At 42.3% G+C, this 12,325-nt stretch overlaps 2 protein-coding genes across 3 annotated transcripts in view; one reads left to right on the plus strand and one right to left on the minus strand.

Moving 5' to 3' along the window:
• The window catches only part of SRGAP2 (SLIT-ROBO Rho GTPase activating protein 2), a 109,215-nt gene extending 97,615 nt beyond the window's left edge, over positions 1-11,600 (minus strand). For both annotated transcript variants that reach the window (XM_009272766.2, XM_019470375.1), the window contains exon 1: positions 11,143-11,600. In XM_009272766.2, the coding sequence (XP_009271041.1) occupies positions 11,143-11,209 (67 nt within the window). In that variant the 5' untranslated portion in view covers positions 11,210-11,600. The remainder of the gene's footprint in view (positions 1-11,142) is intronic.
• A 247-nt stretch (positions 11,601-11,847) lies between these two features.
• Positions 11,848-12,325, plus strand: part of FAM72A (family with sequence similarity 72 member A) — a 4,975-nt gene continuing 4,497 nt past the window's right edge. Inside the window, exon 1 of the mRNA XM_019470319.1 lies at positions 11,848-11,862. Within this exon, the coding sequence (XP_019325864.1) occupies positions 11,848-11,862 (15 nt within the window). The remainder of the gene's footprint in view (positions 11,863-12,325) is intronic.

Genomic DNA, 12,325 nt, shown 5'->3' on the forward strand with positions numbered 1-12,325 from the left:
GGGGGGCATTTTTAGCCAAGATTTCTGGGGAGAAAGAGTGAAAGGTAGAAATTAATGAATGCAAGGAGCCCTTTATAGCTATCTTCTGTCAAGTTCATTCTGATGGGGATGAGGGAAATAATTTGATTTAAAGCCTAAGTAAAGATTAATTCCTTAAGTATGAAGGCAATGCATATGAATGTGTTTGGCATTAGACAACTAGGCTAAATAAAAGGATTTCTCTTACACTTTGGGGTAAAGTAATTTATCATTCCAGGCAGAAATTAATCATATAATGGAAGGTAACAACAACATATGGATTGATAAAAGATCAAACCAACCTCAGAGAAAATACAGACAATCTGGACGGGGTAAGAGCACATGGAGAGAGAAAAGGCAATTCAGCAATCAGTAACAAGACTTCACACCACACAGGAAATAAAATCGACACTCAAGGGGCCCAAGAGTTGGCTCCAAGGGGTGCTTAACCCAAGTTCTGAGTTTATCCAGCAACCCTGGTCAGCAGTGCTGACATCTTTGGTAACGTAGTAAGTTCCCTGCTAAGAAACCCTACACATTTCTTTAGCACAAACAAAACTTTGACTTGCAAACAGTTGTACTAGATTAACCAAAAACTAATAATGTCACAGCTCTGATTAACCCAATAGAGATTAGTGTATTTAAGCCTCTCCTAGCATGTCTGTGGCTGCTGTCCGTCCTCCATTTTTCCATTTCTATAGCACAACTCATGGAAGCTCACAAGAGCCAAAAAAAGAAAAGGGAAAAAAAAGAAACAGAACAAGAAGTATCCAGAGTTTTTAGACATTCAGCTCCAGGGGGAAAACACAAGAGCGCAATTTCATTCATAGCAAGTTAAGTTTCCATCCAAACATCATTACTGTATCCTGTGACCTTTGTAGTGTTGCATTTGTTCCTCCCTCCATACAGCACAGAAACCCTTTCCCCCTCCCTTTTCCAGCTGCACACTTTTAAGTCGTTTACTGGCAAAGTCTTTTGTTCATATTTCAGCATCTTTCTGCAGCACTGGAGTCCGCCCCGTTGAGCTGGGACACAGACGGGTGCAAGCAGCCCACTATGCAGCAGAAATACTGGTGGTTTACCCTTTTTTTTTTTTTTTTCTTTGGAACAGGGTAAATGGGACGAAGCAGGCTTCCTTCTTCAACAGATGGAGAGAACACAGAAAAGTTAGGAAGAGTTACTTTCATTAAAGAGACCAAAGCAAAACCAGGCTCCTTTCCAAAACCACTTCACAGAGATATTAATTTATTAAATTTCTGAATAACTGGTTATTGAACAGAGGGGAAAAACCTCCACGGGCCTGCTCAGAGCTCTGTACTTCTACAGTCCATAAAACACTTCGTATGCTATGCTTTGTCATTATCATTTACTAATATATCCACTGCACATATTAACAAAAATGGGGACAATTTTTTTTTCACAGTAATAATGGCTGCTTCTTATTTACATGTTTTCTGTCCTGAGCTTTCAAAGCACTTCATGTTCATCAGACAAGACTCTTCAAAACACATCTGCAATATACCTGCTTTATGATCCACAGAACTGAATTTACATCTACTGATGACAAAAAAAAATAAAATAAAGAACCCTGTCAGTGGATTTGCCAAATGCGATGACAAAAAAAAGTAAAATAAATAAAAGAACCCTGTCAGTGGATTTGCCAAATGGTCATCAGGAAAGCAACCCTTCCAGAGGGCAGGCATGTCAGCATCTTAGTAAACTTCACTCTGCCTCGCCTTCGTGCTGCATGTCCAAATTCTGCTTTAAAGGCTTATGATACTGCTGTGGGTTTCCAAGAAGGTGGAAGAGCATCAGTTTTCTAGAAAGCTTCATTACTGTTCACTGATCAAAACTGCCTGGATGATTATTCGTAGTGCCATCAACAGCCTTAGGAGAAGTTAACTTGTCATAGTTGTGATTTCCAAGACAGACACTTAAGGCAGCCCTCCCCAGATGAATTGGGATAGGGGAAGGAGAATCGCCGCGTGCCAGTGAGCACAAAACAGCTACCATCTGCCTGTGGTTGCCACAGTACTGCCCAAGTTGAGTAACTACATCTGGTAGCTGACTGGAAGTTTCTTCGACCCATGTCCTGTCCCTGTGTAAAATTTCTTCATATTTTAATAACAATCAGTGCTAATAAAACGTTAATAACTCCTCTTTTTTTTTTCCCCCTAAGAGCAAGAACATCACATAAAACGTGTTGTGGATACCAGGTACTCTTGGCAGTAGAATAGCAAGAGCACTGCCCCTGTGTTCACCTGCATAAAGAAAAGGATTTTGTGGAATTTCCCGTAACGCCTAACTTCGCAAATTAAGTGCTAACAAGTAGGAGCATCCTCAAAGACACGAGAGTAATTTATCCCACTATATTTAAACCTCATCCAACAGGCATCTTAAATATTCCCCAAATAAAGGCATAATCATACGTAACATGACACGGCCCAGCAAGTTCCTTGAACTGGTCCATCAATTTGGTTTCCTCCTGCCCTGCATGGATCACTCCCTCCCTGCTGAGAAGGGGAACGAGGGGATCAATTAATGCCTAAATAGAATGGCTGACACAGGGAAATGACAATCCCTACCTCATTTCATTCAGATCGCTAAACCAACAAAGAGCAACTGCTGTGAAGGACTTACTACCACAAACTGGGTTTCCCCTTAAGATTTCCTACCACTAAGCCTCCATCAGCAGCAGACAGTATCGTATTTTATTATTGCAATATCCAGACACACTCTGAACAAAATTGGACAGGCTGCTGATTAAAACATCGGCATTCACCACATTATCTGCAGCACCATCCTCACTATTTCTAGAAGTGGTGGAACAGGATGGATGGGAAATTGGAAGGGTGAGAAATCAGAAACAGAACGGCACCCCATCCATCATTACCAAGTCTCAAGCTGCAAATGCAAGGGGGGGAAAAAACCTTCACGTATTGTAACAATAGCTTAAAGCCCTGTACTCTCCTTTACTGTAGGGATCAATGATGATGTGACCAGCAGCCGAACAAATACAGCTTTTCAGCCTTCCCTCATGCCATGGGCACGCCACGCAGAGGCTAAAAACCAAAGAAAATAGAGAGATATCTTTCTAAACAATCCCCTTTGTAGAATAAGCACTAGTTTGTGCTGCTAATCATCTTCTCCCTTTTCAGGTACCAAATAAAAGCTACAGCAAGAAAAACACATTCATTACCCTGTACAGTCTGCCTTACAAAAACCCACCAATGACACAGAACTGTTTTGATTGACTGAGGCTTAGGATCTTTGGTTAGAAAACAATCGATCCACTTGTTCAGAGTGAGCAGTTTAGCAATTCTGGCAGCTACAGATCTGTCGGGAACAAACCCCCCTTCCTTGCAGGACCATCAGGGCATGCCCCTGCAGTGGGACTGAACTGCTGTCCAAAGAAAGAGTCAGGGACTAATTCCCAGGCAACAACTGTCGTTATTTTAAGTAGATTCAATTTGCAAGCACTCCCCATCTATAAATTGCATAGCTCCACGGCTTACTCTCTGCATGAAAACCGTTGTCCAACGACAGCAGTACAAAAACAAACCAAAAACCCTTCCCTACTTAAAAGAAGGGAAGCCAAAAGGCTCTTCCTGGAAAGTCCTATGATAAAAAAAAAAACAACTTCAAAATTAGCAGGACTGACCAAATCACCCTGCCGCAGCACTTCAGGACTGTAGATTAAAATCCACTCTTGGTTTAGAGTTAATCTGTTTATTTGGCTCCTTCTCAAGAGTCAAAAAGCCAGGAGCTGCTTATGTGCCACAGGATAAGGCAGCTCCCCTGGCCTAATTCAGCCAATTTTACAGAAATAAATGTGAAGCAAAAGTTGTTTCTGTGGCATGCTGAAAACACTTAAGACCTAAGAATTTTTGCACCACATTTAGCAACACCTTGAGAAAAAAATGTTGGAGAAAAAGCGCTCATTAAAGGAGAGGGGGGAACCCTATGAATGTTTTGAGAATTTGCTGCTTGTAGTTTACACCAAAGATTTACTGCACTATTCTGTGCAGCATGCTGCAGCATACAAAAGGGTGCACACTAGATTAAACCGCACGGCTGTGCCAGGCACATCAGCTGAGGTTTACACCCAGGCGCAGCTCACATTTACATTTATACTTGCTTCCCTCTCTGCTGCCTTGCTTGGTTGAAGAACAGCAAATGCTGGGCTCGTTTCTCCTGACCGACGCTGCCTGTCACTGACTCTTACCTAGGCTCACCGCAGGCTGCATACTGCCATCCTAACATCATGCCCACGCTGCTTCAGAGTGCAAGCAGCACTCCCAAATAACTCTAGCTCTTGTAAACACATATCCTTTTACATTCAGAATTGCAGAGGAAGTTTTTTTGGGTTTTTTTTTTTTTTTTTTAATTCCCACCCCCTTCCTTTTTTTCCAAGCAACAATTAACTCCATACCAACTCAAAGCAAAATGACTGGGTCAGAACCTTTGGAGTTTAAACAACAGTAAATAGTTACTTTGATAGCAAAAAAAAAAAAAATTTAAAGGGTTCAAATCCATTTGCAGCATCTACTTGGAAAAAACACCAGCTGATCTTCCTACACACAGTTACTCTATATCCACATGTGTTTTCTGACTTTAAACACTCACATCAAGAGTTTCACTGACCACTACCTAGAGATGTCACAACAAGAAGGTCCTGTTTTGTCTTTCGTAATATTGCTATTTTGGAAGAAAAGGAGAAAGAGAAAGTAGAAATGAGTAATGGTCTCTAATGATGGAATTACTGTGAAGTCAAGACCCTTTCTCCCATTTTCTCCCATACCTTTTATCCCTCAGCAAATCAAACCATAACTCTGCATTTGCTTCCATCGCCTACAAAACATTGACAATATTCAGAGAGCAGGGCTCCTGTGATGTTGTAGAAATTCTCAAAAAGAAAGCATGAAATCTGCCAAAGTCATACAAAAATGAACTAAATAAAGTCATAAGTAATGAATATCGACTGTGCGTGGCATAGCGAAAGCTATTCAAAAGAACATGTGTTTAAACATACTCTCCATCTCAAAGGTTTAGATTTTTCACTCTTCATAAAGACAGCTGAAAAAGTTGACCAGGCAAATAGGTTCTTCCAAGTAAATTCCCAAAATGGGCAAAAATTAGTAAGCATTAAAAACAAAAAAAGAAGAAAAGTCAAGCCTTTTAACTGACAGAAAAAGGAAAAGATACTAATGTGTACCCTTACCACGAAAGGAAATCATTTAGAGCTAAGGAAAAATGTCGTGGGGCTCCCTTAGTTGGGAGTTAGGGAAAACTGGCTATCGCTAGTAAACTTTTTATAGAAACCCTACTGGAGTTACACTGGCAGTTCCTTCTGCTTTTGGAAGAAACTGCAGCACTTAAGTGGACTGAGTCTTTTGGTCAGTAGCCTTGCAACACTTGATGAATCTGCAGCAGAGGGATTTTGGAGATGGAGAGGAAAGAAGGAAGACTCTGCATTCTTTCACCTCTTCCCGTCCTCGTTAATAATCCATCAGCAGGAACTGTACATGGGACAAAAAGAAATACAAACTATTGCTGTAACATCAAACCAGTCTCCCAACAGCCCCTTCCCCCTTTCTGGCAGCAGGCTGCTTCATTGGCCCAATCCAACTCCAAAACTCAAGGGATTAGCACTATCAAGAACTGCAGAAAAACAGATGATTCTACAGCAAATTCCATAGCCAGAGTTTGGAGCAAGTCATTGTTGCAAACAAATGGAATCACTTACATGCACAGAGTAATGATTAACTGTAAAAAAACCCTTAAAAGGTAGTTTTACATTTTAAATGTAAATGGTAATCCAATACATACAAACTCAAAATCTCAAAATTCAAAACTATTCCACTCAACCACACCAGGGTGCATGGCTGAAAAGTCTATTTACACAGTGTATTAAATAGGCTCTGCCAAAGAAGTGGCCAAGAGCTCAGCCGTAACTCTCCAAAGCACACATCCATGGTGCTAGGATCTGCAAACAGAGTCATAGTGTGCAGCGACCAACCTGGTGACCTGAACACAAGACGAACGCACCAGAGAAATCATCGTACATACATAACGTCAACAGTACTGAAAATCCCCAGGTGCACAGGTTTAGCAACAAAATAAATTACAGTGATTTCAACTCATTGATCTAAAAATCTAAAGACAGTTCTACAAATACCTTCTTTCTAGACAAGCGCTGCATGTGCTGTGTTAACAAGAAAACTTTCAACAGTTGAGAGAAATGCCAGTTCTGTTCCAAATCACCACCCCCAAAAGCATCACACTTCCTTTCTAGCCCCCAAATTACAGCTGCTGACCCAGTCACAGCTACTTTTGTAGTCTTTCACACGCAGAAGGTCTGTACCACTCCTAAGAGTTTACCAGGATTAAAAACTGCCGACCATCAATCAAGGTGCTCAGAAGATGTACCACACAAATGAGATTTGTATGCAGCATTTAAGGCATTTTTAAGCAGCATTTAAGGCAAAAGATCACAATCAGATCGAATACGCTATCAGTCGTTCCTCACCCAGAGAGGAAAAAGGGACTTACCTGAAATTTATCAGCGATTTTGGGGAGATTAAAAAGAAAGTTTTAGACATTTTAGTAGCCTGAATCTGATTGAAGCTGTGAGGCTTGCCTGAAGTTCTTCTTATCAGACATCTTCTCTTAGTTCAGGAGACACTCAACTAAATAACCACGCAGGCACCTCTGTGCTGTGGTTGCTCCTGCTATAAATTACCTCATCTATTTTTCATATTCCTAGCGCTTTTTGGACTGTGCTGCAAGACATGCATTTTAACCTTTGCTAGAGACTACTCAAGGACAGAAGTGGCTTATGAACCCTCGCTGTGTAAAAAATTTCAGTATTAAATTTTTGTAGCCCAAACCATGAAGCTATTTACTGAAGCTTTATACAAACTAATTAAATATAAGGCTCTCGTGGGATACGAGGAGAAAGAAAAGAAGAATTAAGAGACAAATCACTGGCTTCTCTTTCCTCAGCAAACGTACACTCCAGTTTAATACATTAAACCAAAAAACAGTCTGACGATCCTTGGTCAGGCATAGATACGCAGCATCCAAATCTCACATGGAACACACTGCGCAGCATAAATTAATTATCTCTGCTTTACCGCAACTTGCACAAAGGAATTGGGAGAGACAATCCAGACAAGGGGATGAGCTTGAGATATCAAAGGCTCCATATGGAGACCACAGAATCTCACTTTCCAGCCTCACAGAACTCATAATCTTTGTGAGCACATGGTACAGAAACATATCAAAGCAGCACTTCCCTCCCCTGCTGACCCCATGTCATCTTGTCAGGAGAATTCCTACCGCATGACACGCAGCCATTTCAGAGTTTCCTCAAAGAGAGAAGCAGTCTCAACAAGTCTTGCAAGAAGAGCCCACTAATACTGGCAATCTCTCCTCTCCTCACCAACAGCACAAAACATTCAAGTGCAGATAGCACAGACATGCAACCAAATACAAGGCAGACTCTGCTTGCATCATCTAAAGGCAAAAGACTCAAGGTCAATGCAGTTGTTGAGGAAAGCCACCCTGCATGGACACCTCAGCAGGTTAATTCACTTCTGCAGAAGACAGCGCGTTTGTAACTGAACCTCTAGATACTAAAGACCACAGGATCGTTGGACAATTCAGGTTGGGAGGGAGCTCAGGAGGTCATCCAGCCCCATCTCCGGTAGTCGGCTGTAAGGTCAGACCAAGTTACTCAAGGCAGTGCCCAGTCTGGTTCCAGCAACCTCCAAGGATGGATGCACTGCACCAGTACCTACAGACTGCAAAGCTTGTCCTCAGCCACACTGCACAAGTAATTAGGAAGAAACACATCGCTCCTTCCATGTCCCCTGACCACTGCACAGTTAAGTTTGATGTGTAAGAGGTAAATCACTTTCATCTGCAGAAATTCATTTCATTCCAATGTTGATCTCCCCTGCCATTAGCTGCATGCACAAACCACGGGAAGAGCTAACTCCAACCCAAAAGAGGCAAAGAACTGGCTGTTGGAAGAAGACAGCAAATACTTATAGCTCACGGCCATGGGAAAACAAAAAGTTTCACTCATCAACACCCCCTACACACCTTTTACAAGAATAATTACCAAGTTCATTCAGCAACAGAAAACCAAAAATTTTGCATAACAATGATCTATTAACCATAAGCCATACTATTCTTTAAGTAGTTTTTGATTATCAACTGAAGACTATTAAATTTTTAAACAAAGCTCAATCATTCTAGTATTAATAATCTAAAGTGCTTAACTAAGTGTTTGTGGATTAATGGTTTTAAATGAAGCCTCTAAACACAGTTTCCAACACACAGCCAGAATGGCGTGTAGCAAAAAATGTAGTAAGTTCTAAATGCTAGTGAAAAATATCAGAGTTTTCTCATCTGAGAAACAGATGATACCTTACAATTTATGTAGCACACCAACACCTGATTCATCTCACTCCCACGGCGACTGCTTCATGGCATCATTTCACAACACAAGAGAAAAGATACCAAACAACCCCAAATCAGAGTTAACACCATTTCTATGCCATTTCTATGCCATTCCTGCAGTTAAAGTCAGAATTTGATCAGGACGCTAAGATTTTTTTATGCAAGGACCATGGTATGTTTAATGACTAGGCAGCACCACACTTTTGGATTTAAGTATGTCTTTACTACCATCTCATCTTCCCACTGTGGCAGAGACGCACACGCCTCTCGAATTAGAGAGGCAAGAGGCCTTATCGCTCATGAGTTTTCCTATAGAGCCAAATCACTATCCAACTCAGAACCAAGGTTATCTATGAGATGTAAAGCAAGTTTCATGAAATTTTAAGAGCAGCTTATAATTTCAAAGTCTCCCCCCGAACTTGATACCTAAAAGCAGAGGGATGACGATCCCCATTGCCAAAGCAGCTCGTGAAGGGTCGAAGCCAGGTGAAGAAGGGAAGCTCCCTGCTGTACTTTGAAAGGAATGAGGTGATGGGGGAGAGGATTGTTACCATACCACCACGTCTGTTTTTGAGCTGTTTGGCCCATCTACACCCCCCTCTCAAGGGAAGGGCAGGAGATGGATTAGCACCTTCCATTAGCCTCTTCTGGGGCTGTTTCTAGGTGTCCAACACAAGGCTTCCCCGGCATCACACAACTAACCCTAACCTCCCCGCAATCCCTCATGACAGGCGTGCACCTCGAGGAGTCCCCCACGCAGGGAAAGCTGAACTGCGAGAGGGATGAATATCCCGAGACAAACTCATAGCTGCCCTCGCCACTAATTCAGGAAGGAAACCCCCTTCTCCCAGCTCCTCGTGATCCATTTACACAGGTCCGCTGCTCTTAACCTCACATATTTAAGACAGGAACATTTTATAAGGCAAAAAGCAAAAATATCTATATGCTACAACAGTAGTTCACTTTTGGGTCCACGTTTCAAGGCTGAATTGACAGGTCTCCGCATAAGCACCTTAAGAGATGAACTGAATTTTGGCAGTAATGGTCTCTGCACACAGGGAAGGTCCATTTCCATTTTACCCATCTTGTCAGTCTCTTTTTTGAAAAGGAAGGGAAAGATTTCTTTTCTTTGCCAATGCATGAGAAATCTGAGAGGTGAGGAGATGCGCTTTACTAATTCTAAAGCCTTGTTCCTTATTATTGTGTCCAATTCGCAAATATTGTGACTACAAGCTTGATTCTATCACACACATTTTGATAGGGTAAATAATGAAAGAACACAGAAGCCTCTAATTTTACACTGACTTCAACTCCCATTTCCATCAAAGACAGCTAGAAAACAGGAATAGAAACTAAACAAGTAAAAAAGAAACGCGTTCTTCTCCATTTCTAACTTTAAGAACCCAAAAATTAAAAAAAAAAAAAAAGAAAGAAAATAAACCCCTACCCAGCTTTATATTTGCTCACATAAATATTTTTAACATAAATGTCAAAACTACTTCCAGGTACAGAGTACTAGGGTCAGTGTAGGACATGCATCTTGTAGGACAACATGTTTTAATGATTTGTGACCAGTGAGCAGCCCCCCCAGTAGGAAAAATAACTAAGTGCATAACTGCAAAACAATATTTTAATTGTCAGTTTTAATCCAGGTTTCCTACTCAGATTTAAATCACATTTTTTTTAAATCACATTGATTTAACTCAATCAACCCTGCCCGAAGGCCATCCTTCCTGCATGCTATGAGCATACCAAGCAAGTTTTAACCAATTAGATAAATCACTAATTCTCATAATTTCCTAACAGCGATACATCAAGCCATACACAAGCCATAATTATTTTTTTAAATAAGCATTATCCTGAAAACTTCGCAAAAATAAGAAGCTAAGTAGACATTTCACCATCCTTTTTTTTTTTTTACCTAGGGCACATGATAGCCTGAAACCCAGCCAACTGAATTCTGCAGAAGACTCGCACGATCATTGCAAATATGCCTCTGACTCTTTATTGCCTTCCTTACGATGATGGGAATAACACTGATGCATTAGTTTTATTCATTTATATATGTATGCACATATATGTGTGTATACACACACTCTGCAACCTTAAGGTGTTACACTCAAGAGCACAGTAAGAAAAACCAGGCAGTAATATTATGGACTCACCAAGAGCAAAATCCTGAATAATGGAACTTTCTAGCACAAACAGCTTTACAGGGACCCTCAGCATGGTCCCCGCTACTACCAGTGGAAATATGCTCTTCTGACACTACACAGATTTTTAAAAGATTCCCATGATAGGAGGAGGATTAAAAAGCAATTAACTGGCTCTCATATTTCAAATGTGCAAAGCCATATTTTAGAACAGCAGACAGAAAAATATGGATCTCTCAGAACTCAAAGATTTGTTATATTCCGTAAAAAAGCCCTTACCGTGATACCTTAAAACGGCAATACCATAGTAGGAACCTACCCCACGGGGACGAGAAAAAGCATTGCAAACCCAATCCAGCATTGTATTATGAAAAAACCCTGCAAATTCCAGGCAGTCTGCAAATGATTTCCCCCTTCCCCACCCAAACATCTGCTGCAAACTCCTACAATTGCAAGTCAGGACTGCGAAAGCGAAAAGAGGTGAAAATAAAACCATTCCTACCTTTAACTTGAGTGTCATATTCAGCTATGATCTCCTTATCCTTTTTGAATTTTGCTGGCGACGTCATGTTTTCTTTTCCAAAATGATTAACCTCAAAGCAGATCCACCAGAACACAAGATATAAATGCAATTTCGCTTCTCTCAATGCAATGCCTTGATTTTCCGCTTGTCCTCCCCCCCACAAAAAGGGAAAAAAAAAAAAAAATCAGTCCATGGAGAGAGGGTGTGAGACGGAGCACAGCAGCAGCAAAATGCAGATGTTGAGAGATCAGTGGATGGAAGAGGCAGCAGTTTTGTCTCCCTGCACCAAAACCTTTAGCAGCAGCATCAGACTAGCGAGATCCTGCAGCCCCCAAAGGCTCTTCCTGATTGCTAACGTTAATAGCACAGCCAGGGAGTGGAAGTCCTTCCGCACAACATGTTTTGTGTGGGTTTGGTTTGCCTTTTTTTTTTTTTTTTAAAAAATTTGTCTCAGAGATGATGCAAATCAAATCCCAGCCGAGAGCAGAAACGGAGGACAAGAAGCCGTTTTCTTTGGTTTGCTTGCCTGCAAATGCAAAAAAAAAAAAAAAATATATATATATGTATTCAGAAAATTACAGCTTGCGGCCAGCAGTCACAAGATGCGCAGCCAAAATTCGTGATTGAAAGAAAAGCTGCCCTGACATTGCAAATCGTCCTTTAAGCAGCAGCGTGAGGTTAGAAATGCAGACCGGCCAGGTAACCAAGGGAAAACGCCTACACGGCAGGCGGCCCCAAGGGGGGAGAAGGGGCTCATTTGGAAAGCGGGGTCCCCAGGGGAGGGAGGGAGGGGAGGGAGGAGAACCAGCCTGCGCAGAGAGAAGGCGCTTCTCCAAATGAGCAGCAGTGCGGGGGGAAGAACAGCCAGGGGCTGGCCAAGCCGCAGCATCTTCCGCTGGGAAGCTGCACCCCAGCCCGCAGTTACACCAGCGGCGGGAGCCGGAGGACGAGCCCGGGAGCTCCCCGGCACACCAGACCCGTCCCCGCCGGAGCGGCTCCATCCGCAGCTTTTCCTTCGGCAGCTCCGGGGTTCTGCGGTTATTTCGGGTTTGCCGGCGGCCCCGCGGCCCCTCGCCGGGGCACGGCTGAGAGCCGGCCCGCAGCCCGGGCGCCGCAGCCCGGCATGTGCGAGGCAGACGGGAACCCGCCCGCAGGGGGACGG

Source organism: Aptenodytes forsteri, unplaced genomic scaffold (genome assembly GCF_000699145.1).
Source record: "Aptenodytes forsteri isolate BGI_AS27 unplaced genomic scaffold, ASM69914v1 Scaffold142, whole genome shotgun sequence".
Lineage (NCBI taxonomy): Eukaryota > Metazoa > Chordata > Aves > Sphenisciformes > Spheniscidae > Aptenodytes > Aptenodytes forsteri.